Source organism: Cucumis melo, chromosome 8, assembly GCF_025177605.1.
Source record: "Cucumis melo cultivar AY chromosome 8, USDA_Cmelo_AY_1.0, whole genome shotgun sequence".
NCBI lineage: Eukaryota > Viridiplantae > Streptophyta > Magnoliopsida > Cucurbitales > Cucurbitaceae > Cucumis > Cucumis melo.
The window spans coordinates 639,795-665,240 of NC_066864.1; the positions used below are offsets into that span (position 1 = coordinate 639,795).

At 36.9% G+C, this 25,446-nt stretch overlaps 1 protein-coding gene and 1 non-coding gene across 3 annotated transcripts in view; both read left to right on the forward strand.

The window, feature by feature from the left end:
- The first annotated feature begins 902 nt into the window (after positions 1–902).
- LOC103484321 (187-kDa microtubule-associated protein AIR9) overlaps positions 903–25,446 on the forward strand; it is a 42,365-nt gene continuing 17,821 nt past the window's right edge. Inside the window, exons 1-28 of one of the 2 annotated variants that reach the window (XM_008441336.3) lie at positions 903–1,109; positions 1,266–2,542; positions 4,099–4,170; positions 5,397–5,462; positions 5,644–5,715; positions 5,829–5,894; positions 6,028–6,090; positions 6,192–6,257; positions 6,492–6,591; positions 7,046–7,147; positions 8,108–8,337; positions 8,445–8,559; positions 9,781–9,901; positions 10,710–10,885; positions 11,887–12,022; positions 12,522–12,622; positions 12,720–12,767; positions 14,113–14,297; positions 14,381–14,498; positions 15,200–15,327; positions 16,673–16,841; positions 17,142–17,260; positions 17,504–17,672; positions 18,281–18,365; positions 18,440–18,513; positions 18,592–18,711; positions 19,366–19,561; positions 19,644–19,765. In XM_008441336.3, the coding sequence (XP_008439558.1) occupies positions 1,634–2,542; positions 4,099–4,170; positions 5,397–5,462; positions 5,644–5,715; positions 5,829–5,894; positions 6,028–6,090; positions 6,192–6,257; positions 6,492–6,591; positions 7,046–7,147; positions 8,108–8,337; positions 8,445–8,559; positions 9,781–9,901; positions 10,710–10,885; positions 11,887–12,022; positions 12,522–12,622; positions 12,720–12,767; positions 14,113–14,297; positions 14,381–14,498; positions 15,200–15,327; positions 16,673–16,841; positions 17,142–17,260; positions 17,504–17,672; positions 18,281–18,365; positions 18,440–18,513; positions 18,592–18,711; positions 19,366–19,561; positions 19,644–19,765 (3,928 nt within the window). In that variant the 5' untranslated portion in view covers positions 903–1,109; positions 1,266–1,633. The other variant, XM_017043837.2, reaches the window with a different exon arrangement.
- LOC127150785 (U6 spliceosomal RNA) lies at positions 9,180–9,280 on the forward strand. The gene has a single exon (XR_007823366.1). It is a non-coding gene; the product is annotated as a U6 spliceosomal RNA (small nuclear RNA).

The window sequence follows — 25,446 nt, forward strand, 5'->3', positions numbered from 1 at the left end:
CGACCTACCTCTGATTTAAATAGGAGATTGAAGTTTTAAAATTTGTAATGAATGGTACTGTGTAATAGTGACACAACAATGACATTAATGGAATTTAGAGAAGTTTGTGTAAAAATAAAGTTAAATAACACAGTGATACTCGTTATATAACTATAAAAACTATATAAAAACACCCGTGTTCATAATACTCCATTTATTCTCCTCTTTAGTAAAGTTTCATTTACACTTTAGTCCTCTAATTTTCGAGTGAAACATTCATCAAAAAAAGTAATTTAGAAAATGACTTTAGAATTATTTCTATATATAACATAACGAAGCAAAACATTACAAAATATCATAAAATGTCACTGTTTATCGTCAATAGAGATAGACAGTAAGTTAGTAGATCATTGTATAAGTATTGTTTAAATATATAAATTAGTTTGGATGAAGTAAAAGTTAAAAGTAGATACTAAAAACATATTTTGACATCGTAAAAAAAACTTTTAAACTAACAATACAAGAAAAAGAAGTTGTTAATCAAACATTGATTATTACTCCTTATCCAAAATGTAGAAATCTCAAACTTTTGGGATCTTTTCAAACCAAAGAAATAAAAGGGAAAATAAAAAGCAGAACATGATGGATGAAAAGGCCAAGTATGATATATTGTTGACTTTTTCCCCCCACCTTTTTAGCCAACAACCGAGTGAACTCGTCCGAGTTAAACTCAACTCAATCATTTTTATTTATTTATGTCTTAAATTTTGTCATCTTTGAAAATTAAAATGGTTTCCGCCAAAATGAATTGAGGCCTAAGTTTCCAAATTCCAAAATAATAAAATTTCCTTTATCTGTTTGTTTATTTATTTAAAAGTTTATTCAAATAATCCGACAGTGGCCCCAGCCAGCTGCTCCCCTCTTTTAGCTGATTGGTTTTTCCACTCTCTTCTTCCATCTCTCTCTCTTGCTTTTGCTTTTTATTTTTGGTGCCACTCTGCGAAAATTCCTATGCTTTCTCAGCTTTCTCTCTGCCAAATTCAAAAACCCTAGACTTGTTTCTCCATTTCAAATTTTACCCATCTGTTTCGTTGTCTTGTTACCTCAGATCCAAGGCATTGTTTGTTTTTGTAAGTTTGCTCTCTGTGTATGCTCTGTTCTGTGTGCTGCATTTTGAGCTTGAATTGTTTCTTTGTTGGTTTGGTTTCTCTGTGCTGGAGTGATTTTCTCGATAGTTTTGATTCTGGGTCACTTGTTTTGAGCTTGCTGGTCTTCATTTTGTGCAGGATTGAAGTGTAGTGTTTGGTTTTGAAGTGGTGTGCTCTGTGTACTGAAAGCTTCAGTGGGGATTTGAATTTAGTAGTGTGGTTTTTTTTGGTGCCTTTTATTTGTTGGCTGAAGAATGTTGCTATGAGTTGTTGATGGGGAGCATAGAGAAGAATTTTGGACGGCTTTAAGGAGCTTGGTCGAGTTGGTTTTTGTCTGTTATTTGGATTTTTCCTTCTTCTGAAGAACCGAGGAGTATTGAAGCTTGCTCTGTTCCTGATTGAATTCATCTGGTGAACAGAATAAGAAAATGATGACAGTTTCAGTTTGCCTCGTTTGACCTACCTGCCATATTTTTTTGAATTCCGCTCGGCCAGATTTTACTCGAATGGAGGATTCCTCAAACCAACCAGAGGAAGCGAAACTGGAAGATTCCATAGCTCAGACAGGTGAAACGAACTTGGAAGTTCCAGTTCCAGTACGGAGTGAAGATATAGTTGTGAAGCATCCCAATTCACAAAAAGCTTCCGCTGTCGGTTCATCATCAAGTGCAAAAAGAAGTAAACCTTCTGCTGCAGATGCACCGAAGGTTAGCTCAGTTAGAAGGAGCATGGAATCCAAAACAGTCTTAGATTCCAGTTCAAATGTCACCAAATCAACTGCAAGTGGGTCTACTCGAGTTTCAGGTTCAGTTCCAGTGACTAGAAGAAAAAGTACAGGAGGATTGCCCGAGAAGTCACCTGCATCTTCCTCAACAAAAGTAAACAATGTTAACAATGCAGCAGCCATGAGGACTCCAGCATCTGAACCGACAAGGCGTTCTCTCCCAGAACTTAAAAGGAGTTCACTGTCTTCAGTTGTCTCCAAGCATTCACCTCGATCAAGCGTACCGGGGGCTAGAAAGTCTGCCCTGACTTCATCAGCAGACAGGAGTTTGAAATCTTCGATACCATCGGATACACCTGATAAAGCAATCAGTAAAGAAGCTGCTAAGAGGTCCTCTATTAAGTCAACACCATCGATCTCATCTTCTCTTACCTCAAGAAGGCTCACCTCCACTTCCCAGGATAGCAGCGGCAGTAGTGGCAGTGTAGCTAGAAAGACAATCTCAAAGGTTTCCTCTCCTTCAGCTGGATCCCCTGCAGTTTCGAGTGGGTCAAGAGCTTCATCTTTATCTTCACCTCTTGATAAGAATTCGAGATCATTGGGACAGAGAAAGGCTAGCAGAACCCCTGAAAGCAGGGATTCTCGGTTTGCTTGTCTTCCTCAGGTGGAAATAAAAGCGGGTGACGATTTGGTAAGGAACTTTGTCAATAATAATCTTATGCACGCTCATCTTCACGATCTTCAGCGTGGCCACATCCCTTCACTGCTTAGTCATAATGTAATAAGTAGGCTTAGGGTGTGGGACACTGGTGTACATTTACCTAATTTCTGTTTATTCTCTATATGCATCTGTTATACACAACACATCAATTATATGTACACTCCTTTTACATTCACGAGTTAAGGAATAGCCTATATCCCTATACAATTTTTTTAGTAGAATGTTAAGTACACCTCCTCATCTTGATGGAACAGGCCTAGGTACTTCTTGTTATAAAACTTTAAAATTTAATTTTCATACCACATCATGCTAACCGATAGACACAACAAACTTTTCTCTGATTTTTCCTCCCACTAGGATCGAAGGCCATTTTGATTAAAGAGATGATCCACTGTTTATTTTCAACCATAATTGGTAATGGAGCGTGGCATCAAGCTCATATTTTTGTGAACTTGTTTGTTCTTGCCTTTTGGTCTTTAAAGTTGAGATTGATTTCTGATGTTATAGTACAAATCTGGAAGGTTGTAATTCGTATACTACCCTTTGCCTTGCTAGAGTCTCACTTGTAACTGTCTACCGAAAGTCCATCATCGATTTTAATCCATAATAGCTACAAACAAAGAAATTCTTACTTCTTACTGATGCCTAAGTTGAGTTGACCTTTAAATTGGAAGTAAATTAGAGTTTGTGATAAACGGAATTCATAACTGGCAGAACAACCAGCTATACTGTCCATATGCAGAAGTTGCTAGCAATACAAATAGTACGGGTTTAACTGGACTCATGCTTTATAATTGGATCCAAATTCTCTTGGCTAGTTTAATTTCATTAATTTTCACATTCCAAAATCACTCTACTTAACACACCTTTTCTTCTTTCTTCTTTTAGTGTTAGCTTTGGCCTTTGAGAGATAACATGAGTTTTAAAGATCGAGTTTTCTACTTAAAAAGCTTTGAAGGGTATTTGTGTAATCTGAAATTTTTTGTTGTCTAAGGCACCATAAGACGTGTCCGGATAACAAACAAATGCTTTCTCTGGAAAATTCTACATTTCTATCACTGCCCTCTCTTTTATGTTCCTTTTTTTTTTTTAATTATTTATTATTTATTATTATTTTTTTGAAAAGGATACCGCAATTTACATTATACAAAGAAGCCACAAAATGGAAAGAGACCAATACTCCAAAGTACAAAGAAGTTAAAAAACAAGGCAATTCTAAAGCATCATAATGCAAGAAGTACAAAAGAACAATCAATAAACAAAAAAGTAATTAGTGAAGAACTAATGAACTATAGAGCTACTCCTGTCCCTTCTAGTTTCTGGTTATCGAAAAACAATTACATCTTTTTCTTGGCATGCCAAGGTTGATTGACTAGTCACCAGAGACTTGAAATTTGTCTATAGAACTGTCTGTATGATGTCTCATCCATTTTATGAAAATTTTTGTTGTTGTTATCTATATTCTTGTTTGGAATCCATGCATTTGAAAATATCATTATTAAGTTTGTTTTTATATGATGCATCAGAGGTTGGATCTCAGGGGCCACAGAGTCCGCAGTCTTGATGCTAGTGGCTTGAACTTGTCGCCTAATTTAGAGGTAGGCTTGTGTATCTTTGACATACTTTATTTGTACTAAAACTGTTATTTGTAATATTAAATTTTTTTGAAGAATAATTTACCTGTTTCTGTATATCATTCTATCTGCTACATTTTCATTTTTGTCAAATACTACACTCTAATGAAATATTAGATTTTACTTTGGTGTAAAATGATTTCAAAGAACATTACAAGCATGTTTGTGGGCTCTTAGTTATTGGTTGGATATGATAGATCGATATTGAAATTGGTTTTTGTGGGTGAACAATCCATCATTTATCATGTAGTGAGGTAACAATGTAAAGCTAACGGGCAACATGTAAATAAGCCTCAGGTGCCTTGGACATATAGAACTGTTAGAGACGAATAAGGGCAGGATAATAATAGAGCGTTTCTGCATGTAGCCCATGAGAGAGAAAAAGTTAATCCCTGTTTTCCTTTGAATTAACTGAGTTATATTTTCTCAACCGTTTAGCTTTCCTTAAGCTCACTTTTTGATCATCAGAGTAGTTTGTATTAAAATAATGACGAAGAATGAACACAAAGATCTATGTGAAAATCCTAGTACAGGGAGAAAAGTCATGGGAGAGAATTGTCATATTATTTTCTTGTGAATCAACATAATACAAGAGAGGGGAATAAAAAGACAGCAAGGCTTAAACAGAAAAGGAAAGAATAATTAGGGTTACAAAATACAAAAGAACCCTTGGGTTTCAACATACACCAAGCCCCACTAGTTCTAATAGTTTTCATTCGTATATTTTTCTCCATGGAAGGAGAAAGGGGCTTGGCATGTTTCCAACGGCCCCTTCTAATCTCCCTAGTTGAGATGCCCGGGTGCACCTTCTGATCTCCTAGCTTTTTGCTCTTATACTTTTTTATTATTCTCAATGTATATATCTCTTGTACTTCGAGATTTTATCATCATTAAAGAAGTTTGTCTCCTTTCAAAGAAAAAGGGTGAAAGCACCTTCCATGCTATCCTACACCTTAAAAGTAACTTCCCTGAAAAGGATCAGAAGAGCTATTATTAGAAACCCAATAGGTTCATATTTGAATAAACATAAATGGATTTTTAAGGGAAGATATAAGCATCACTCTTCCTTTCTCTCTATACCCTGTCATATATTTTCTTATCTTCCATCACAATTCAACCAAGTTCTTCACTTTTTCTTCGCTGGTAATTTAAGTGTATGATAACTGATTTGCCAATATTCTTTTTGGTAGTTCGTTTATCTGAGGGACAACCTCTTGTCGACATTGGAAGGAGTAGAGATACTGAAAAGAGTCAAGGTTTGTCATTTCTTTATATCCACATTAATTTCTTTTGATGTGCATTGCGTATGTGCAATGAACTAAACACAGTTAATCAATAAAGCAGACATTAAACTCGGTAACGTTGATCATAACTTTTTGACGACTTTTGTGTTTTTGTTTTCAATGTCTTAATTTTCTAACCCCCCTTTATTTTCAGGTTCTTGATTTGAGTTTCAATGATTTTAAAGGACCTGGATTTGAACCTCTTGATAATTGCAAAGCTCTTCAGGTATTATCTCACATTTTTTTTCTCCTTTTCTTTGCTTAGCTAGCATGAAACATGAAAAGCATTTGTTGTGTCCAAGATTAACTATTATTGCTAAATGTTTTTGATGGTTACAGCAACTGTATCTGGCTGGAAATCAAATTACTTCCTTAGCAAGTCTTCCACAATTACCAAATTTGGAGGTAAAAGCTGAAATAAAACACTCATACCCACCCGATCCTGCCCAGCCCAAAATGGTCATTCACAAGCCTTTTGACATTCTTGCTCCTTTTCTTTGTTATTTATGCTTTTTTTTTTCATTTCCTTGTCATGTAGTTTCTCTCTGTTGCCCAAAATAAGTTGAAGTCACTTTCAATGGCAAGTCAGCCTCGACTGCAGGTTTTTATCAATCAAACGTTTTCTTTTGTCAGCAGGCCATACTAAATTCTTTCAACCTCCCTCTCTCTTCTATTTAAGACAAGCTTCAAATGTTTTTGCAGGTACTAGCTGCCAGCAAAAACAGAATTTCAACTCTCAAGGGGTTTCCTCATTTACCAGCACTAGAGGTTAGTTGTCTGTTTAGATAGGTTTACGTAAAACTATACGTGCACTAAATTCAACCACTCAAAATTGTTATGCATGTCTAGGCCGAAAAGGTTTGCTTGACAAATAAAATGGCATATGTTCTTGTAAAATTTGTTCACTCAAAACTAACTTATGCTTAATGACTATTGTTCATCTCATATCAAACTCTTGAATAGAGGCAATGTTAAAGTTCATTAGCCCTTCTTATGGTGCAGCATTTACGTGTAGAGGAGAATCCTATACTCAAAATGGCACATTTAGAAGCTGCTTCCATCTTGTTGGTCGGTCCTACTTTGAAAAAATTTAATGATAGAGGTAACCTAATTAAAATTTATATTACAGATATCTATATTGGAATTGTTGGCCCTCTCCTTATGATTACGAATTTAATGAAAGCACCAACTATTATATTTAGTGCCCCAAACAAGGAGTGGATTATAATGTCCCACTTCACCTACCTGAAGTTTTGGGCCGAAACAACCTCTTTATGATTACGGATGTCGAATATTGTATAGTTTCTTTGGGTGGGGCCATCTCTTCCACTGTCTGATGGGCCTTAAGTTGTAGGCTTTCTTTATTTTGTGTCGATTATACTCTTCTTCGTTCGTTATCCACAAACAAAAAGGAAAAAAAAGAGAATTAAAAAGAAACTATGTTTCATGAAGAGATACTATTTGACGGAAATAGCAAAGGCTGAATATGTATGATACACTGTACTGACTGTTAGCTATTAGCCATTATTTTTTTATATTTTGAAAATTTTGGACAGATCTTACCCGAGAGGAGGTTGCATTGGCTAAGCGTTATCCTGCACATACTGGTCTATGCATTAGAGATGGATGGGAGTTTTGCCGTCCAGAGCATGCAACAGGTCTTTCCTATTATGCTTTTAAAACCACGTTCATTATCTTTCAGTAACTTTGTGAAGCTATTTCATTCGATTCTTTATACAAAGAGTTTGCATATGATTTTGCAAGAATCAGGTTACTTGATATTGTTGAAACTAGGTAGCGTGGACTTATGGTAGAAAAATATCTCATCAAGGAGAATGAAAAGATTTAGTTGATGGGCAACTGCTAAACCATTTATGGGTAGTTAGAAAAGCATAGGAATATCACATACACTTCCAACTGTTGGAGGCAAAGAATATTTGTTAGAATGTTAATATTATATTAAATTCATCTCCACTCATTAATTTAAGTTTTTGGGTCACGATGATTTAAAATGGTATCAGAATAGGAGGTCCAAGTGGTCATGTATTCAAATTCTTGCAATGTTTTTTTCCCCCAATTACTATTGATTTCCACTAGTTGGGTCTTCTACATAGTCGAAGCTCACAAGTGAAGTGAAAGTGTTTGAGTGTCGTTATAATATTAAATTTACCTTCATCTGTCAGCTATACTTTTGGTTCAATTGGTGATTAAATAATACCGTATCTTAGTTCTCTTCTTCCGTTTTTAGTTTTTATATGTATGACAAACTAAAAGGTCATACTAAAATAAAACCCATAAAAAGGAGCATAACTAAAAAAGGGGCCGAGATTAAAACAAAAATACTAACTCAACTCCCAAAGGGAATTCCTATTCATCAAGTTATGCTTAATTTATTTATGAATACATTGGTCAATTGTAGAATCCTCACGCTTACAATCAAATATGTGTAAATCAAAAGAGAAATAAGTTGGTTTACAAATAGGATCATGTTCATGTAAAAATATGGTTCGAATGTTTTTTCCATGGATGGATTTGGCATAAAATTATGTCGATTAGACCCTTTGATCTTCTTTGATTAATGCTAATTTTTTCTCCCCATGTGTTCCTTAAATGACCAGACTCAACTTTTCGCTTTCTTCTTGAGAAATGGAAAGATCATTCTCCCCCTGGGTATTTGCTCAAGGAAGCGTCTGTTGATCGCCCTTTCGAAGAAGATCCTTGTCGCTGCAATTTCTCATTTGACCCAGAAGACAATGCAAGTGACACACAGTTGGTGCTAACATATCAATGGTTTATTGGGGAGAGAATAGCTACGAATTTTGCTGCTATACCTGATGCTACTACTGAGGTAAGAGGCCCTAGAGTGATATATTTTTCTGTTTTAACCTTATGATTAAATTGAAGAACATCATTCTTATGTCATGCCGGTGATGTTTGGTGGTACTTCTTGGGAAGGTATATTGGCCAAAACATGAAGATATTGGAAAAGTGTTAAAAGTAGAGTGCACTCCCACCCTTGGAGATACAAAGTATAATTCCATATTTGCAATATCGTCTCCAGTTGCCCCAGGTACCTATGCTTGTTTTGTTTGGTGAACAAATGGGCGGGATTGGATGTTCTCTCACTAAAATATGTTTTTGGGGTTCATTATATGTGTTCTTGCTTTTTTCCTTCAAGTATCTAGTGTTTTTTTATTTACGGAAGAACCCTGCCACTTCTTCGTTCTTTCTTTCTTATTTATTTACTTATGTGATAAGAAACAATTTCATTGAGAAGAATTGTACAAAAGAACTGAAATACTCACCCTCAAAAAGTGGTTACCAAAAACTCCTCCATCTGTATAAAAGAGTGCTCTAGCTGTAATTGTCAAAGGGGGTGAGACGTTTTTACACCAAGATAATGTAAAAAAGACAGATGAAAAAAGAGCTTCAAATATCTTCTCCTATCCTTTTATAGAAAAAAATCTTCTCCATCTTGGAAGATACGGTGATTGCTTTCATTCCTCTGCGACCAAACTGAATGAAGCCAAATATCTTTTTTCCTCATTGGAAAGAGGAGGATCAAGGATAACCATGCATAAATATGTTAGGAGTAGCCATAGGCCAGTCAAAGTCTGAGAAAAAGCCTCCTAATTCTGTATGCATTTGGGCGAGTGGTGAAAATATGGCTCTGAGATTCTGCTTTGAGTTGTCCCTTTGGGGACATCCGATAAAATTGGAAAGGTACAAAGTAGATTAGCATGGCTCGTGTACAAGGAGATTCTGCTTTGAGTTAGAAGAATGAAAATGACAAGAGGCCACCTGAAAGGATGTAATTGGTTCTTATCCAAGTACAAGTTCTAGAGAGCTATGAAATTTCTGTCTTACTTGCTTCCTAGTTGATTTATTTGGTAACTCTAGTTTTTTGAAGTTAGATTGCATGGCTTCTGAGTAAGAATAAATAGCAATGTTAGCTAGCTCAGGGGATGGTAACTATGAGCTCTTCCCCTAAGTTCTTCTGTAATTACTCTCCAACTATGGTTACCTCAAAAATCTTTTTGTAATTTGTGGAAGTACTTTTTCATCTTAACACTCAGTGAATATGTTATTACACAAAAGAAAAGAAATTAAGTTTAGAGGAACTAATAACTTTCCACCAAAAAAGGGGAAAAAAAAAAAGTTGAGGGAAAGATTACTTTTCTCTTATCGTTGTTCTTTTGTTGGATTTCATACAAACTATCTTCATAATTACTTACAAGCAGCTTATATAATGGCATTATTCAGTTATATCTTTGTATTTTATTTTCTTAAGGAAGCAAAATTCCGAAGGTTGTAAACCTCGAAGTTCACGGGGAGCTTGTGGAGGGTAATATTATCAAAGGCTCAGCTGTCGTTGCATGGTGTGGAGGATCTCCTGGGAAAAGTGTTGCCAGGTAAGATTTAATTAAAGGGGTTATGTATTCTATTTGTCTGTTGGCATCATGATAAAAATGAAAGCCTTCAAAATTTCCAATGGATAGTTCTCATGTAAGTAAATATTAGGACTTGTACGTAGAGTTTTAGTTACTAATTTTGGTCCACTGGTTTAGTTTCAATGTGATCCATATTGTTTTGATGACTGTAATATGATCCTGGATAGCAGCTACAAAATCTGGTTGAAGTTTGATTCTTTTACTGCTTATCTGTTGAAAATAGGAATTGCTTTCTCTTTTGGCTTGTGCTTGGTGTAAGGAGCTGAGTTATCTTTGACCTTCTTGTATTGCTTCATTTCTTTATGGTTTGGTTTTTGTCCATTGGGATGTAGAGACTTGTTCACAGCATCCTACTTTCGAGAAGCTAGGTGTTGGTCTTTGGACGCCTTTGGAAATATATCGGGCATTATGGAACTCAAAAGTTCCAAGTGATTCAATATTTTTGAGTGGAGTATGTCCCCCTCCTGTCTTCAAGATCTCATTTTAATGGTTTAATGCAGTCAAAGAATTCAAGAAATTTCCTCTTAATGTTGTTTGCTGACAACAAACTAACCCCATCACGTGAGAGAACTCCAGAAATTGAGCCTTTTTTTCATATTTAAAAATATATATTTTTAACGCATGTCCTAAGTAGGGGGTTGGGGTGGGGATTAGCCAGCCAAGCCAAGCCAAGCTTAACCTTTTTCCCCAAACAACCATATAGTAGCTTGAACATGCACATATGCTTTAAGCACGGCCGTTTTCTGAAAAACTCTCTTTACATCTTCAGTTGGTTAAGGAGAAAATGGAACAGCCCTCCTGTTGTTATTGTTGGAGCAGAAGACGAGGAGTATTGCTTGACAGTAGATGATATTGATTCAAGCTTGGTTTTCATGTACACACCTGTTACAGAAGAAGGTGCCAAAGGCGAACCTCAGTATAAGTATACTGATTTCATCAAAGCTGGTATGTGAATGAAGAACTGCATAGATGTTTTCTCAGTCCTAGTTATATTTTTTCTATTGTCCTAAAAAAGTAAGTATGTTGTTATTATTCTTTAAGAATTTGCATTTTATCGATTGACTTACCTGTCACTGATTACTATCAAAATATAATACACTTATGTACTGGAAAAAATTTCGCTGGGAGATAAAAAAGTTGAGTACTTATCCTTTATTTATATCCTCAACAATTGGAGCCCTTTTTGTAATTTTTTGTTGTTGCTTTTTTAGCTTTTTTTTCCGTGTTTTTGTGTCGGCTCATTTTTTGTTTTGTTTTTTTATTACATTTTTATTTCTTATGTTGCCTCCAGCATATTGTTTCATTAGGTCTATTGAATTATAGTTTTCAAAAACATAGAATGAAAGAAAATGTTAGAACTTAACAGCCGGGGATAAAATCAAGATGGTGAGTTAGGAGTTCCTTAAAAATAAAAAGGTGGGCTCTGAGGAACATGAGAACTTGTTTAGTTGATTTAGGCTCCAGTGTATCTCAAGAGAGTAGATTCGTCCATTTGTTCTTTAGTAAATCCGTGTAGAAGTTTTTGATCAACTCGTTTGTTCTTTTGTATTGATTGTTCTTTTAGTCCTTTTGGCCCTTTTCGCTCTTAGCATTTTCCTCTTGTACTTTGAGCATAAGTTGCACTACTATTATTAATAAGAGGCTTGTTTCCATTTTTAGAAAAAGAGAGTAGATTCGCCCAAGTACCTTGAATACTTTTGGCTTATATAGTAATTTTCTTATGTTTTATTTTCATTATATTTTAGCTCTCAAGTTTCTATCTGAATAAAAAAAAAACAAAAATAATGCATGAAGGACAAGAGTAATAGAAATTGGCCCTCGGAAGGAATAAGGATGTAACTTATAAAATGAACTAGTTTTTAGCTCTTTCTTAGGGTAAATATTCTCAATTTTATTTATTTGAAAACAGTATTAGAAATGAAGCTAATCATGACCTCTGATGGCAGCTCCCCCGTCAGTTAGTAACGTTCGAATAATAGGAGATGTTGTTGAAGGAATTAGTATCAAGGGAGTTGGTGATTACTTTGGCGGAAGAGAAGGCCCAAGCAAGTTTGAATGGTTGTATGAGAACCGGGATACTGGGTGAGTAATAAGTTAACATTTTTTTACAATGAAAAACAAACTTTTCATTAATTGGTAAAGGAAAAATAAAAACAGTTCTAGATAACAAGCAACATGTTCTTGTTTCATCCTAAAGAGAACATCATCTTTGTTTGGATAATTTTCTTCTGCTCCATAATGACCTATGCTTTTAATGAACTTGATAAACCTCAGCTAATGCATATTTTTTGTTATGTTGCTTCTATCTGCCGTTTCAGTGCCCCTTCTGCTCCTGTCACATATTTACTCGCATTAGTTCATTTGTGATGCTACTAATCTGATTGGATTGCTAGAATACCAATTCTTTATAAACTATATTGTGTTTTAATAAGCCTAGATGATATTCCTCCAAGGCGTTCCTAATACCATCTTTTCTTTTTAAAAAAACAGATTTGAAGTCGCAACATTTTTGGTTATAGAAATTGTTGATTGTAGATAGTTTTTATATCCTGTTATTAATTTTTTTTTACTTCTTTTGCAGAGGTTTTGATTTGGTGTCTTCTGGTACATGTGAATATACCTTAAATAAAGAAGACGTTGGACGGCAATTAACTTTTGTATATGTGCCTGTCAATTTGGAGGGTTTGCCTTTTGCCCTTTTGTTTCACAATAGTTGGTCTAATATTATAAATTTGGTTGCTGTGAAAATAATCGGTAATCTTATTTAATGTTGTCTTAGGGCAAGAAGGTGAATCCGTATCAGTGACATCTAATGTAGTTAAACCAGGTAATTTGAGTAGTTTCAATTTGGTGATCTTTAAGTTTCTAGTAATGTCCTTTGGCAGAAAAAATTGAATATTAAATATATTAAATGAGGCATAGGGCAACACTTTTTGCTGTCGCTGTTGTTTCTATTTGTGTTTTTGGTGAAACGAAAACGAGCTCCTTTCAGTCGAGCCCTCAGTCCTAATCAAAATCTAATGATTCATTTTTGCACTCCTTTTCTCTTTATTCAATGAGCTTTGATCCTGAACAGTCCCTGATTCAACCCTTATTAAACTTTGAGCCTCTCCTCTCCTTATCAGTCGACTTTCTTCGAACCTCTATTTGGAGTCGAGTTATTGAATTTCATAATATAAGGGCAGCTCGACTGATACTTTTTCAATGAAATAATGAAATGCAACTATGCTCAAGGTACAATAACGAAATAAAAAAATCAACAAGGTCTAGGGATCAGGAACCATAAATCTTAACTAGGTTGACACTCTCTTAGCACCAACGTCATATCCTATAAAATATCCAAGTAGACTAAAAATAGGGAACAAACCAACAAACCAGAAAACTAAACGTCCTAGTACAAGATGGTATGAGAAAAAATACAACAAAAAATTGTATGGACAAGCTTAAGAAACAAAACAAAGTTTGAATAAGACAAAATGTATGACTAAAAGAACAAAACCTAGAGCTTGCCGAGACAGAAAGGGCGACAATATTTCGTGCTTTTGGGGTTGTACAATTGTATTCTTGAGTTCTAAAGAGACAAGAACAAAAGTTTGTTTGGATGAATATTCTTCAAGCTAAAGAGTGATTAATAATCTCTTTGTCCTCTTTGTAATGGCCGAATATATAAGATTTGGTCGAGATTTTTGATGTTTGTTTGAAGGATCTGATGAAGATGCTAAAGGAGTGTTAACCTAGTTGAGATATCTAGGTGCGCCTGCTAATACTATTCTGCTCTAGTTAGATTTAACACCTCTTTGTCGGTGTAAATATTTCGTGCTTTTTAGGTTGTACAATTGTATTCTTGAGTTCTAAAGAGACAAGAACCAAAGTTTGTTTGGATGAATCTCCTTCTAGCTAAAGCATGCATAATAGCTCAATGGACCTTTGGTCTCGGCCGAATATGTTCTGCTAGGATGGTCTCAATAATATTTCACGTTTTTTGTAATCATCAACTGCACGCCATTGTTTTAGATTGAAGTATGTTTCTTTTATAAAAAAAATTGAAGTATGTTTCTACTCAGTTAGAGTTTTGACTAATTATGTGGTGCTTCTTTTGTGTGTGTATGTGTGATGAATATTACTTTACTCATGTATGTTCCCTCTTTTTCCATTTTTTTCCCCAATTTCAGCTCCCCCAAAAGTCATGAACGTGAGGATAATTGGAGATATAAGAGAGAACAGTAAGATTACTGTAACCGGTACTGTTACTGGAGGAAGTGAAGGCTCCAGTCGAGTACAATGGTTTAAAACACGTTCTTCAATATTGGAAAGTTTGGATGGTTTTGAGGCATTAAGCACATCCAAAATTGCAAAGGTAAGTAGCAAACTTGATCCATTGTCAATTGCACTAGGCAATTTTCAAATATTAGAATACAGAATACTACCTTGTGTGTCTAGGCATTCCGCATACCTCTAGGCGCTGTTGGCTTCTATATTGTTGCAAAATTCACTCCAATGACTCCAGATGGTGAATCTGGTGAACCAGCTTATGCAATATCAGATAGTCCAGTTGATAGTAAGCAATTCTTACTTTGTTTTTTATGTCTTTAAATTTATTGAAAATTCAATTACTCGAAGTGTGAGGATTGTTCATATAGTCAATTAATATAATTTTAGGACCTTAATGTGCTTTATGACATATTTGGGAGTAATTTTAAGATGGTAAAGTCACTCCAAAATATGCTTTTAATGGTTCAAAATCAATCTTGATCGTGTGAAACTGCATTTGTAAGTGTAAAATCAAATATTAAATTGAGTTTAAATGAGTAAAGACGTGCTTTAGAGTAATTTTGAATTGATAAAAGTGATTTTAACTATTTTAAAATTACTCCCTATGATGCATACAATCTTACATTTTATTTCTTGAGCTCTTATCCCAATTATGAAAGTTTCTGAGGCATAAATTTTTCCTTTTATCAAGTATGTCGGAAATGATTAGGTAACTAAACCAGTTTAAACTAAAAGTTGAACACAAATATACATGTGGCAGCGCAAACCAAACCATTTGCACCGCGAGGGGAATGTGGTGAAAAATAACGTGCTTGTACGATGCCTGCTCTTTATAAATAGCACTTTGAGTTGAACCATGATTAGTTTGTAAAGTAAATCTCAGCCTACATGTTCAACATATGTCTTATTGGGCGTAAGATATCTATGGCCCTATCAGCGTGTAATTCATGCTGGATATGTCTCATTATTCAGTTTCCTTTCTTGTAGCTCTTCCACCTAGCTTGAACTTCTTATCAATTACTGGCGATTACACTGAAGGCGGGATATTAACAGCATCATATGGTTATGTTGGGGGCCACGAAGGAAAAAGCATTTATAGATGGTATCTTCATGAGGTATGCTCTTTGGTCTTGTTCCTTTAAGTGGTGTAGCGTTGTCACGTGCAATAATAATAATTTATTGTATGGATAATCACCATGGGTTTTCTCAATTGTTAGTCAACATGTAGTAGGCCTACTGTTTGGCCACAACCGCCTATATTTATTGTGTAGAATCAAATGGATGGTAGCATTTTTTCATTAACATGAGTAGCTCGCGGTGTTCTCTATTTTCCTCTACTTATTTTGAAAAAAACAAATATGTGAAGGTTTCTTGCTACTTTAGTAGGTAAGGTGAAAAAATGTGCGAACTTAGCAGAGAGTCATCAAAAGTGTTGATGCCAACATTGGCATTTGGGGGATGGGATAAGGGAGTGGAAAAAAGTTGGGAAGGGAAGGGAGGGGAAATGGGTTTGTTTTTATTATAATTAATTATGATAATAATAATAGTTATAATAATAATAATAATAATAATAATAATAATAATAATAATAATAATAATATTTATTATTCTAATAATAGCTGTTTTATTTTCTAAGATTTTTTTAGCCCAGTTTTGATCTATTAAACATTGGGCATGGTTTTTGTTCTGTTTTGATTTGATTGATATTCTCGTTGATGTACTGGTGCTGTAGAGGGCTTCAATTGACCTCATTTTACATGTTTCTATAGTTTTATCTTATTTCTTTTTCGGATATGATGAGGACGCTAAGGGGTGTCAGCCTAGTTGAGATGTTTGGGTAAATCTACCGATCCTTGGTTTTTTCTTAGCTCTTTGTATAATCCTCTTGTACTTTGAGCTTCTGACTCATTATTATTATTATTAAATGAGATTCGTTTCCTTTAAAAAATATATATTTTATTATATTTTAAAAAGTTACCTCATTAGCCTCTGCTAAATATTAATAGATTTCATCAATAGAGGGACCAAAATCGATCATTTTCTAAACTTTGGGCACTTAATTGTTCCATTTGGAACTTAGGGACTAATTTTACACAAATTTCATGGATCACCTTGCTAACTGTTACTTTGTAGAACCTCACTTAGGATTTAGGAATTTATTTTTACTGCAGTACTGCTCAGGGTAAAATTTTAATACTTATTTAGGATCAAGTGCAAAGCCCAAGACTATTGCTTTCTCCTAAGTGCAGTTACTGCTCAGGGTAAAATTTTAATACTTGTTTATTTTTTCGGGGCCATCCTTTACTTTCTCCTATTCACTTGATTGATGGCCTAACAAACTACTGATGGTTAGCCTGATGATTATAATCATCATTTTGCTTGAAAATGCGTTTGGTTTATTTTTCTGGATAAGTTGCTAAACTTCTATTATGTTGACGTAACCGTTCTACGAATCTGCAGATTGAAAATGACACTGGTACTCTAATACCCGAGGTTTTGGGGCTTCTTCAGTATCGGATTACCAAGGACATTATTGGCAAATTTATTTCATTTCAATGTACACCTGTTCGTGATGATGGGATAATGGGCGAGCCAAGAATTTGCATGGCACAAGAGCGAATTCGTCCTGGTAATTTCCTTTTTGCTAGTTCTAGTTGCTGTTATGACCTTTCTTGAACATAAAAAATCTCACTAGGAGACAGAAGGTTACAATAATGCCTCCATCAGACAAGTCAACGTCATTTATTGGGTTCAAACATTTAGTTTTTCCTATGCTGTGGGCAACCTTTGTAGTTCTTTTATTTGTTTATTTGTTTGAGACAAGCAATCTTTATAGTTGTTCAAATAAAATAATGAGCTCTGTTCTATTGTTTGGCTATACTTATTTTCTTGAAGTTAGTTTCTATTCAAGTTGGTTTTTGATGACCAGGTAGCCCGAGATTGCTGTCTTTGCAGATTGTTGGAACTGTTGTTGAGGGAACAATTCTCAGTGTTGACAAAAGCTACTGGGGTGGTGATGAGGGTGAATCAGTTTTTCGGTGGTTTCGAGTACTTTCTTCAACCTCTACATCTATTGTGTAACTTCGTATCAAAAAGTTTTTCATTGTTACTTTGACAAGATAAAAACAATATTGGGTCATTTTGAACAAGATTAAAACAGAAAAGGATGGTACTAGCCAGTAGGAAATTCAAATTTGGTAATTTAAAAGTCTGTCATACCATGAAATTCATTTATTTGCTGGTTGGTGTGTGCACAACCACTTTATGTCTCAAGGTTTATTGTTGGTACAGACTAGCAGTGACGGGAACCAGAATGAAGTGAGGGGTGCAACTTCTGCTACATACATGCTATCAGTTGACGACATTGGCTTCCTCATTTCTGTTTCATGCGAGCCTGTGAGAAATGACTGGGCTCGTGGTCCTATTGTTATTTCTGAACAAATTGGACCTATAGTACCTGGTAAATCTAATTCTTTTCGTTTTCACATAAGAAAATTTTGTGAGGAGCTCCGTTCCCTTTAGCTCTTCAAAGAGGCAACAAATTCTTGTAGTTTACCTTGTTAGAAATTTAGAAGTTCTATGGAGATGTGCTACTAGACCCCTTCTTTGCTGCATTTGGAATGGGAGAAATATAAATTTTTTTAAAGATAAGTCTGATTCTTTTGATTCTTTTTGGAATGTGGTTCAACACACAACCTCTCGGTGTTGCACTAACTATACCAAACACTTTTGTAATTACAGCCTCTCAATGATTTTTAACAATTAGAAGACTCTCTCATTCACTTGTTTCTTGTGGGGGTCTTCTCGTCTTCTGTCCTTAGGCTGCCTTCTTTTTCTGTGTGAATACAGTTTCTGTTTCTTATATAAATTTTAAAAAAAAATTAAAAGAAAATAAATAAAATTTAGAAGTTTTAGCTGGGATTGTTAAATCCCAGTTTTATTTTGTCATGTGTATCAAAATCTACATAAAGTCGGCATATTTGTGCTATAAATATATATTTTTTTAAACAAAAAATAACTCTAGATTTTGTTGAAGCTTCTTATATGTATGTGTGATATATAATGCAGGTCCTCCCATTTGTCAGTCCTTGGAGATTGCTGGATTGCTGGTTGAGGGCCAACGTTTGAGCATCAATGCAACTTATAGTGGGGGGTGTGATTTCGAGAAACATACTTTTGTTATTGATTTCAAGGCTTTTCTTTTGTTTACTTGTTCTCTAACTGCAGGGAAAGAGGAGATTGTCATCATGAGTGGTTTAGGGTTAATAATAATGGAGTAAAGGAGGAACGTGGGAAAGATGGTGAGATCATGTTTGGTTATTTGATTGGTTTAGTTTCTTCTGAACTAAAAATTCTCATTAAATTTTCTTATATAACAGAATTTCTGGATTTAACTTTGGATGATGTGGGAAGCCATATTGAACTTGTTTACACTCCAGTACGAGATGACGGAATGAAAGGAAACCCAAGAAGTGTAATATCTGATGCAATTGCTCCAGGTAATTTATATCTTTTTTCTTTTTTGAAAAAGGAGACCTGTCTTCTTTATGATATAACTCAAAGTGCAAGAGAATTATACAATGAACAAAGACAAAGAAACCAAAATAAGGATCAGGAGGCGCATCTGGACATCTCAACTAGGTCTACATAATGGTGGTACCCACTAGACGGGGAATTAATCAGTGGAATGGGAATGGTTTTCAACATACATATGAAGCTCAGTCATCCCGCCCAGTTAATTAAAATATTGCTATTTGTTCTCTTTGCGGTGCCAACGAAAGAGAAAATTGATGGCTCTTAGTTTCTCTGTTCTTTATCCCACACGGAGAAGGAAAATCCGAGGCACTGCCAAAGTGTTTATGCTTTCCACTTTCCTGCATTTTTTTGCAGACCATACTCCACCTTTCAAACATTCTTCTGAATCTGTTATTCCCTCAAATGAACTGGCATGTTTTTACTAGATGAACTGTACAAAAGTCTTGCATATGGTTAAATGCATTTTTTTAAAACAAAAGCAAGTCTCTTTGTTGAATTAATGAAATGAGACAAATGCTCAAACTACAATAAGGATACAAAGATGAACGGTACAAAAGTCTATCATATGGTTAAACGCATTTTATTTAGCAACTGAATACCCCTTTTCTTTGGTACAGGGGAACCTGTGGGACTAAATCTTGTGATACAAGATTGCTGTGAGGGCCAAGAGGTAGTTCCAATCAAGTTGTATTTTGGTGGGCATGAAGGTGCTGGACAGTATATCTGGTACAGGACAAGGCATAAGCTGGAAGAATCTGAGCTAGGGGACTTGTTGAATTCTTGTGAAGACGCTGTCACATGTGATAGGACGCTGTAAGTGACTTTTGATTTCAAATTCATTAAACTGAGTTCACTTGATAAATAAATGAATTGAATAGTTATCATACTGTGCCAGAACATACACTCCTTCTCTTGATGATGTGGGGACATATTTGTCCTTGTATTGGCTTCCCACACGTGTAGATGGCAAATGTGGAAAGCCATTAGTTGCAATTTCAAGTTCACCTGTAATCCCAGGTACGATTGTGGCTTTAATTCTTCAGTTCTTAGTCCGAATCAGAATACTTGGTTTAAAGCAAAGAATAGGGTTTAAATCCTTCCATTGATATTATTTCTGCAATTGATATTAATTCTTCTGGATTGGCAAGCTCTTTGTAAGTAGTTCCTTGGGTGGGGGGTCTCTCATCTCCCTGCCCTGATGCTGTTGTTTTCAGTCCTTGAATGATATTTTGTTCTTTCTTATCAAACAAAATTTCTGAAATTCTGCATTTACATCACATTCATCAGTTATTTTTGTGTAAGACCCCCCATATTGCATACATATAAGAGGAGGGACAGAAAAGTAATTCAGCTGGACAAGAATGTGGGAAAAGGAAAATAAATGGGAGATCGTGCGTGTGGGACCCAGGGGGGGAGAGAGAGAAGGTTGGATAATGCCTATATATAGCATCTTTTTGGGATTGGGGAGGTAGGTCTAATTTTGATAAAAGTTTGGGAGGGCGGCTGCTGTAGCCAAGGCATCCTAGGGTAGACTACTTGTTGGTATGCTATTTGTTATTGCTTTTCTTTGATGTTCTTTACTGTTTAAAGCTTATGAATGTATTTGGCATTATAAATAAATAAAACAACAGAGGATACTCTGTTTCCCTGCCATTAAGTTAGGTTATTACAGTTTTCTTTTTGGGAAACCTAACAATTGGTATCAGAGCCTCTAGAAACTGGGGGTGATCACGAGGCAAATGGCCCAAAGACAGATGGAAGAAAGAGTTGAGGGTACTGAAAAGGAACTCCTGAGTATGAAAGAAATGCTGCTGGAAATGAAGAAGGCTGTAGAACGTTTGGCTGACGAAATGAAGGAAAATCATAGTTACAAGAAAAAAGAAGAGTCAGGTACCACATCAGACGGTTCAGTGATGAAGTTAAAGGGGAAGATGGATGAAACCGAGCCGATGACAGAGATCAATGGAACAGTAGCTGACCGGAGCAAGTACAAAAAACTGGAGATGCCGATGTTCCTTGGAGAAAACCCTGAATCATGGGTGTACAGAGCTGAACATTTTTTTGAGATAAACAACCTGTCTGAGAGTGAAAAAGTCAAGGTAGCTGTTGTAAGTTTTGGCCAAGATGAGGTGGATTGGTACCGTTGGAGTCATAATAGGAAGAAGGTGGAGTCATGGGAGGATCTGAAGAGTAGAATGTTTGAATTTTTTCGAGACTCGGGACAAAAGAGCTTGGGAGCAAGATTGATTAGGATTCAACAAGAAGGATCCTATAATGAATACGTCAAAAAATTCGTGACCTATTCAGCCCCACTACCCTACATGGCAGAAAGTGTGTTGGTTGATGCGTTTGTCACGGGGTTAGAACCTTCCCTACAAGCCGAGGTAATCAGTAGGCATCCCCAAACACTTGAGGATTGTATGAGGGAAGCACAGCTAGTAAATGATCGGAACTACGCTTTAAAGCTGTCCAAGATGGAGTTAGGAATGACAGAGTGGGAGGTTGGAGGATCATCTAAGGTCAAGAAGCCGGGAGATGTGGATAAGCCACCACCAAGGAAGACCGATTTCCAAATGAAACAGATCACCATACCTATTAAAGGTAACTTCAAGAAAGGGGAACCGTCGGTGAAAAGGCTGTCTGATGCAGAGTTTAGAGCAAGACTAGACCGGGGACTGTGCTTCAGATGTAATGATAAGTATTCTCCTGGTCACCGGTGCAAAACCAAGGAGAAAAGAGAACTGATGTTCTTCATCATGAATGAAGAAGAAGAGGATGAAGAAGGAGACAGCCAAGAGGAAGTAATCGAGGAAACCGTAGAGCTGAAGGCTTTAGAACTTACCGATGAGGCTGCAATTGAACTGAAGACCATGACTCGGATTTCCGCAAAAGGAACGATGAAACTCAAGGGATGGATAAGGCAGAAGGAGGTAGTGTTACTAATTGATAGCGGGGCAACCCATAATTTCATCCATCACTCTTTGGCAGCAGAATTAGAGCTGGGAATGGATCCACACACTTCGTTCGGTTATACCATAGGAAATGGAACACGCTGTAAGGGAAAGGGGATATGCCGAAGAGTGGAATTGAAGCTTGACGAAATTACCATCATAGCAGATTTCTTAGCGGTAGAACTGGGCTCGGTTGATGCTGTCTTAGGAATGCAGTGGCTGGACACCACAGGTACTATGAAGATCCACTGGCCTTCCTTGACGATGAGCTTTTGGAACGGTGGTAGACAGATCGTATTGAAAGGAGACCCTTCCCTCATCAGGGCCGAATGTTCACTAAGGACATTGGAAAAGACATGGCAAGAGGAGGATCAAGGATTTCTATTGGAGTGGGCAAACATGGAAGTAGAAACTGATGATACTTACAAGACTGATGAGAAAGAGGATGGAGATGAAGCGGATATCCCTATGATTCGGTTTTTACTACAACAGTACACAGATATTTTTACCACACCAAAGGGACTCCCTCCAAAGAGAGATATCGACCACAGGATATTGACACTACCCGACCAAAAGCCGATCAATGTAAGACCCTATAAATATGGACATATCCAAAAAGGGGAGATAGAGAAGCTAGTGGCTGAAATGCTGCAAGATGGTGTCATCCGCCCAAGCCGAAGCCCATATTCCAGCCCTGTTCTCCTGGTTAAAAAGAAAGATGGAGGGTGGCGTTTTTGTGTTGATTACCGGAAGTTGAATCAAGCTACAATCTCAGATAAATTTCCTATTCCGGTGATTGAAGAACTATTGGATGAGTTATATGGAGCAGCTGTTTTCTCTAAACTGGACCTCAAATCGGGTTACCACCAAATTAGAATGAAGGAAGAAGATATAGAGAAAACAGCGTTTCACACCCATGAAGGCCATTATGAATTCCTAGTGATGCCTTTCGGTCTCACCAACGCACCAGCAACGTTTCAATCACTAATGAATCAGGTTTTCAAGCCTTTCCTTAGACGTTGTGTGTTGGTATTTTTTGATGACATCTTAGTATATAGCAGGGACATCACTGAACATGAGAAACACCTAGGGATGGTTTTTGCTGTGTTAAGGGATAATCAACTCTATGCCAATCACAAGAAATGTGTGTTCGCTCATTCCAAAATCCAATATTTGGGACACCAAATATCTAAGGCAGGGGTAGAGGCAGATGAAGATAAGATTAGAAGTATGGTAAATTGGCCAAGACCTTCCGATGTGACTGAATTAAGAGGATTTCTGGGGCTGACTGGATATTACAGAAGGTTTGTTAAGGGTTACAGCAACATTGCAACCCCCCTTACTAAACTATTACAGAAAAATGCTTTTAAATGGAATGAAGACGCTGAAACAGCATTCGTCAGGCTGAAGGTGGCAATGACAACGATACCAGTCTTGGCACTGCCCGATTGGAGTTTGTCATTTACCATAGAAACTGACGCTTCAGGCAGCGGCTTGGGAGCAGTTTTATCGCAAAGAGGGCATCCCATAGCTTTTTATAGTCAGAAACTCTCGCAAAGAGGCCAGGCAAAGTCCATATATGAAAGAGAATTGATGGCTGTGGTATTATCTGTACAACGGTGGAGGCACTACCTATTGGGAAGGAAATTTTCTATACTCTCAGACCAGAAGGCTTTGAAGTTTCTGCTGGAGCAGAGGGAAGTGCAGCCCCAATTCCAGAAATGGCTAACCAAACTCCTAGGGTATGATTTTGAAATACTCTACCAACCGGGCCAACTCAACAAGGCAGCAGATGCCCTCTCAAGAGTGGAACCGAAGATAGAGCTTCATGAGATGACAACTTCGGGTATTGTCGACATCAGTGTTGTGTGTGAGGAAGTTGACAAAGATGAAGGGCTACAGAAAATTGTGACAAAGCTGAAGAAGGAACAAGAAGTGGATGGAAAATTCGAGTGGAAGAATGGTAGGTTACTCTATAAAGGAAGACTTGTACTACCCCAAACTTCCTCCCTCATTCCAAGATTGCTGCACACATTTCATGATTCAGTGCTAGGAGGCCATTCGGGATTCCTACGAACGTACAAAAGGATGAGTGGGGAACTTTATTGGCAGGGGATGAAGAATGATATCAAAAAATACGTGGAACAGTGTGAAGTATGTCAGCGGAACAAATATGAAGCTACTAAACCGGCTGGTGTTCTTCAACCCCTACCCATTCCGGACAAAATCCTGGAAGATTGGACAATGGACTTTATTGAAGGATTACCTAAGGCAGGAGGCATGAATGTAATTATGGTGGTGGTGGATCGTCTCACTAAATATGCCTACTTCATCACTCTCAAACACCCCTTCTCGGCGAAACAAGTAGCGATGACCTTCATTGACAAGATAGTTAGGCGCCATGGAATTCCAAATTCTATCATATCTGACAGAGACAAGATCTTCCTCAGCAATTTTTGGAGGGAACTATTCGCATCCATGGGGACCTTATTGAAAAGAAGTACAGCTTTCCACCCACAGACGGATGGACAAACTGAGAGAGTAAATCAATGCTTGGAGACTTACTTGAGATGTTTTTGCAATGAGCAGCCGCACAAGTGGGATCAGTTCATACCGTGGGCCGAATTGTGGTACAACACTGCCTTTCACGCATCTACAAAAACTACTCCTTTTGAGGCAGTTTATGGTCGTTCCCCTCCCCCTTTGCTATCCTACGAGGACAAGAAAACTACTAACAATGAAGTGGAAGTATTGCTGAAAGAACGTGATTCAGCCTTGAGTGCCTTGAAGAAAAATTTGACTTTAGCTCAAAATCGCATGAAGAAGTTTGCTGATCTAAAGAGAAGGGAACTTAAGCTAAAGGTGGGAGAGGAGGTCTATCTCAAACTCAAACCTTACAGACAACGCTCCTTGGCTCGGAAGAAATCAGAAAAATTGGCTCCTAGGTATTATGGGCCTTACAAGATCATTGAAGAAATTGGAGCTGTGGCTTATCGGCTGGACCTTCCTCCGGAGGCAGCAATACACAATGTATTCCACATCTCTCAGCTCAAACCCAAGCTGGGGGCACAGCAAGTGGTTCAGCACCAGCACCCCATGTTGACAGAAAACTTTGAATTACAGCTTCAACCAGAAAATGTCCTCGGAATCCGTTGGAATAAGGAGTTAGGGGCTAACGAGTGGTTAATCAAATGGCAAGGCCTACAAGAGAGTGATGCTACGTGGGAATCAGTTTATCAAATGAATCAACAATTCCCTTCTTTCCACCTTGAGGACAAGGTGAATGTGGAACCAAGGGGTATTGTAAGACCCCCCATATTGCATACATATAAGAGGAGGGACAGAAAAGTAATTCAGCTGGACAAGAATGTGGGAAAAGGAAAATAAATGGGAGATCGTGCGTGTGGGACCCAGGGGGGGAGAGAGAGAAGGTTGGATAATGCCTATATATAGCATCTTTTTGGGATTGGGGAGGTAGGTCTAATTTTGATAAAAGTTTGGGAGGGCGGCTGCTGTAGCCAAGGCATCCTAGGGTAGACTACTTGTTGGTATGCTATTTGTTATTGCTTTTCTTTGATGTTCTTTACTGTTTAAAGCTTATGAATGTATTTGGCATTATAAATAAATAAAACAACAGAGGATACTCTGTTTCCCTGCCATTAAGTTAGGTTATTACAGTTTTCTTTTTGGGAAACCTAACAATTGGTATCAGAGCCTCTAGAAACTGGGGGTGATCACGAGGCAAAT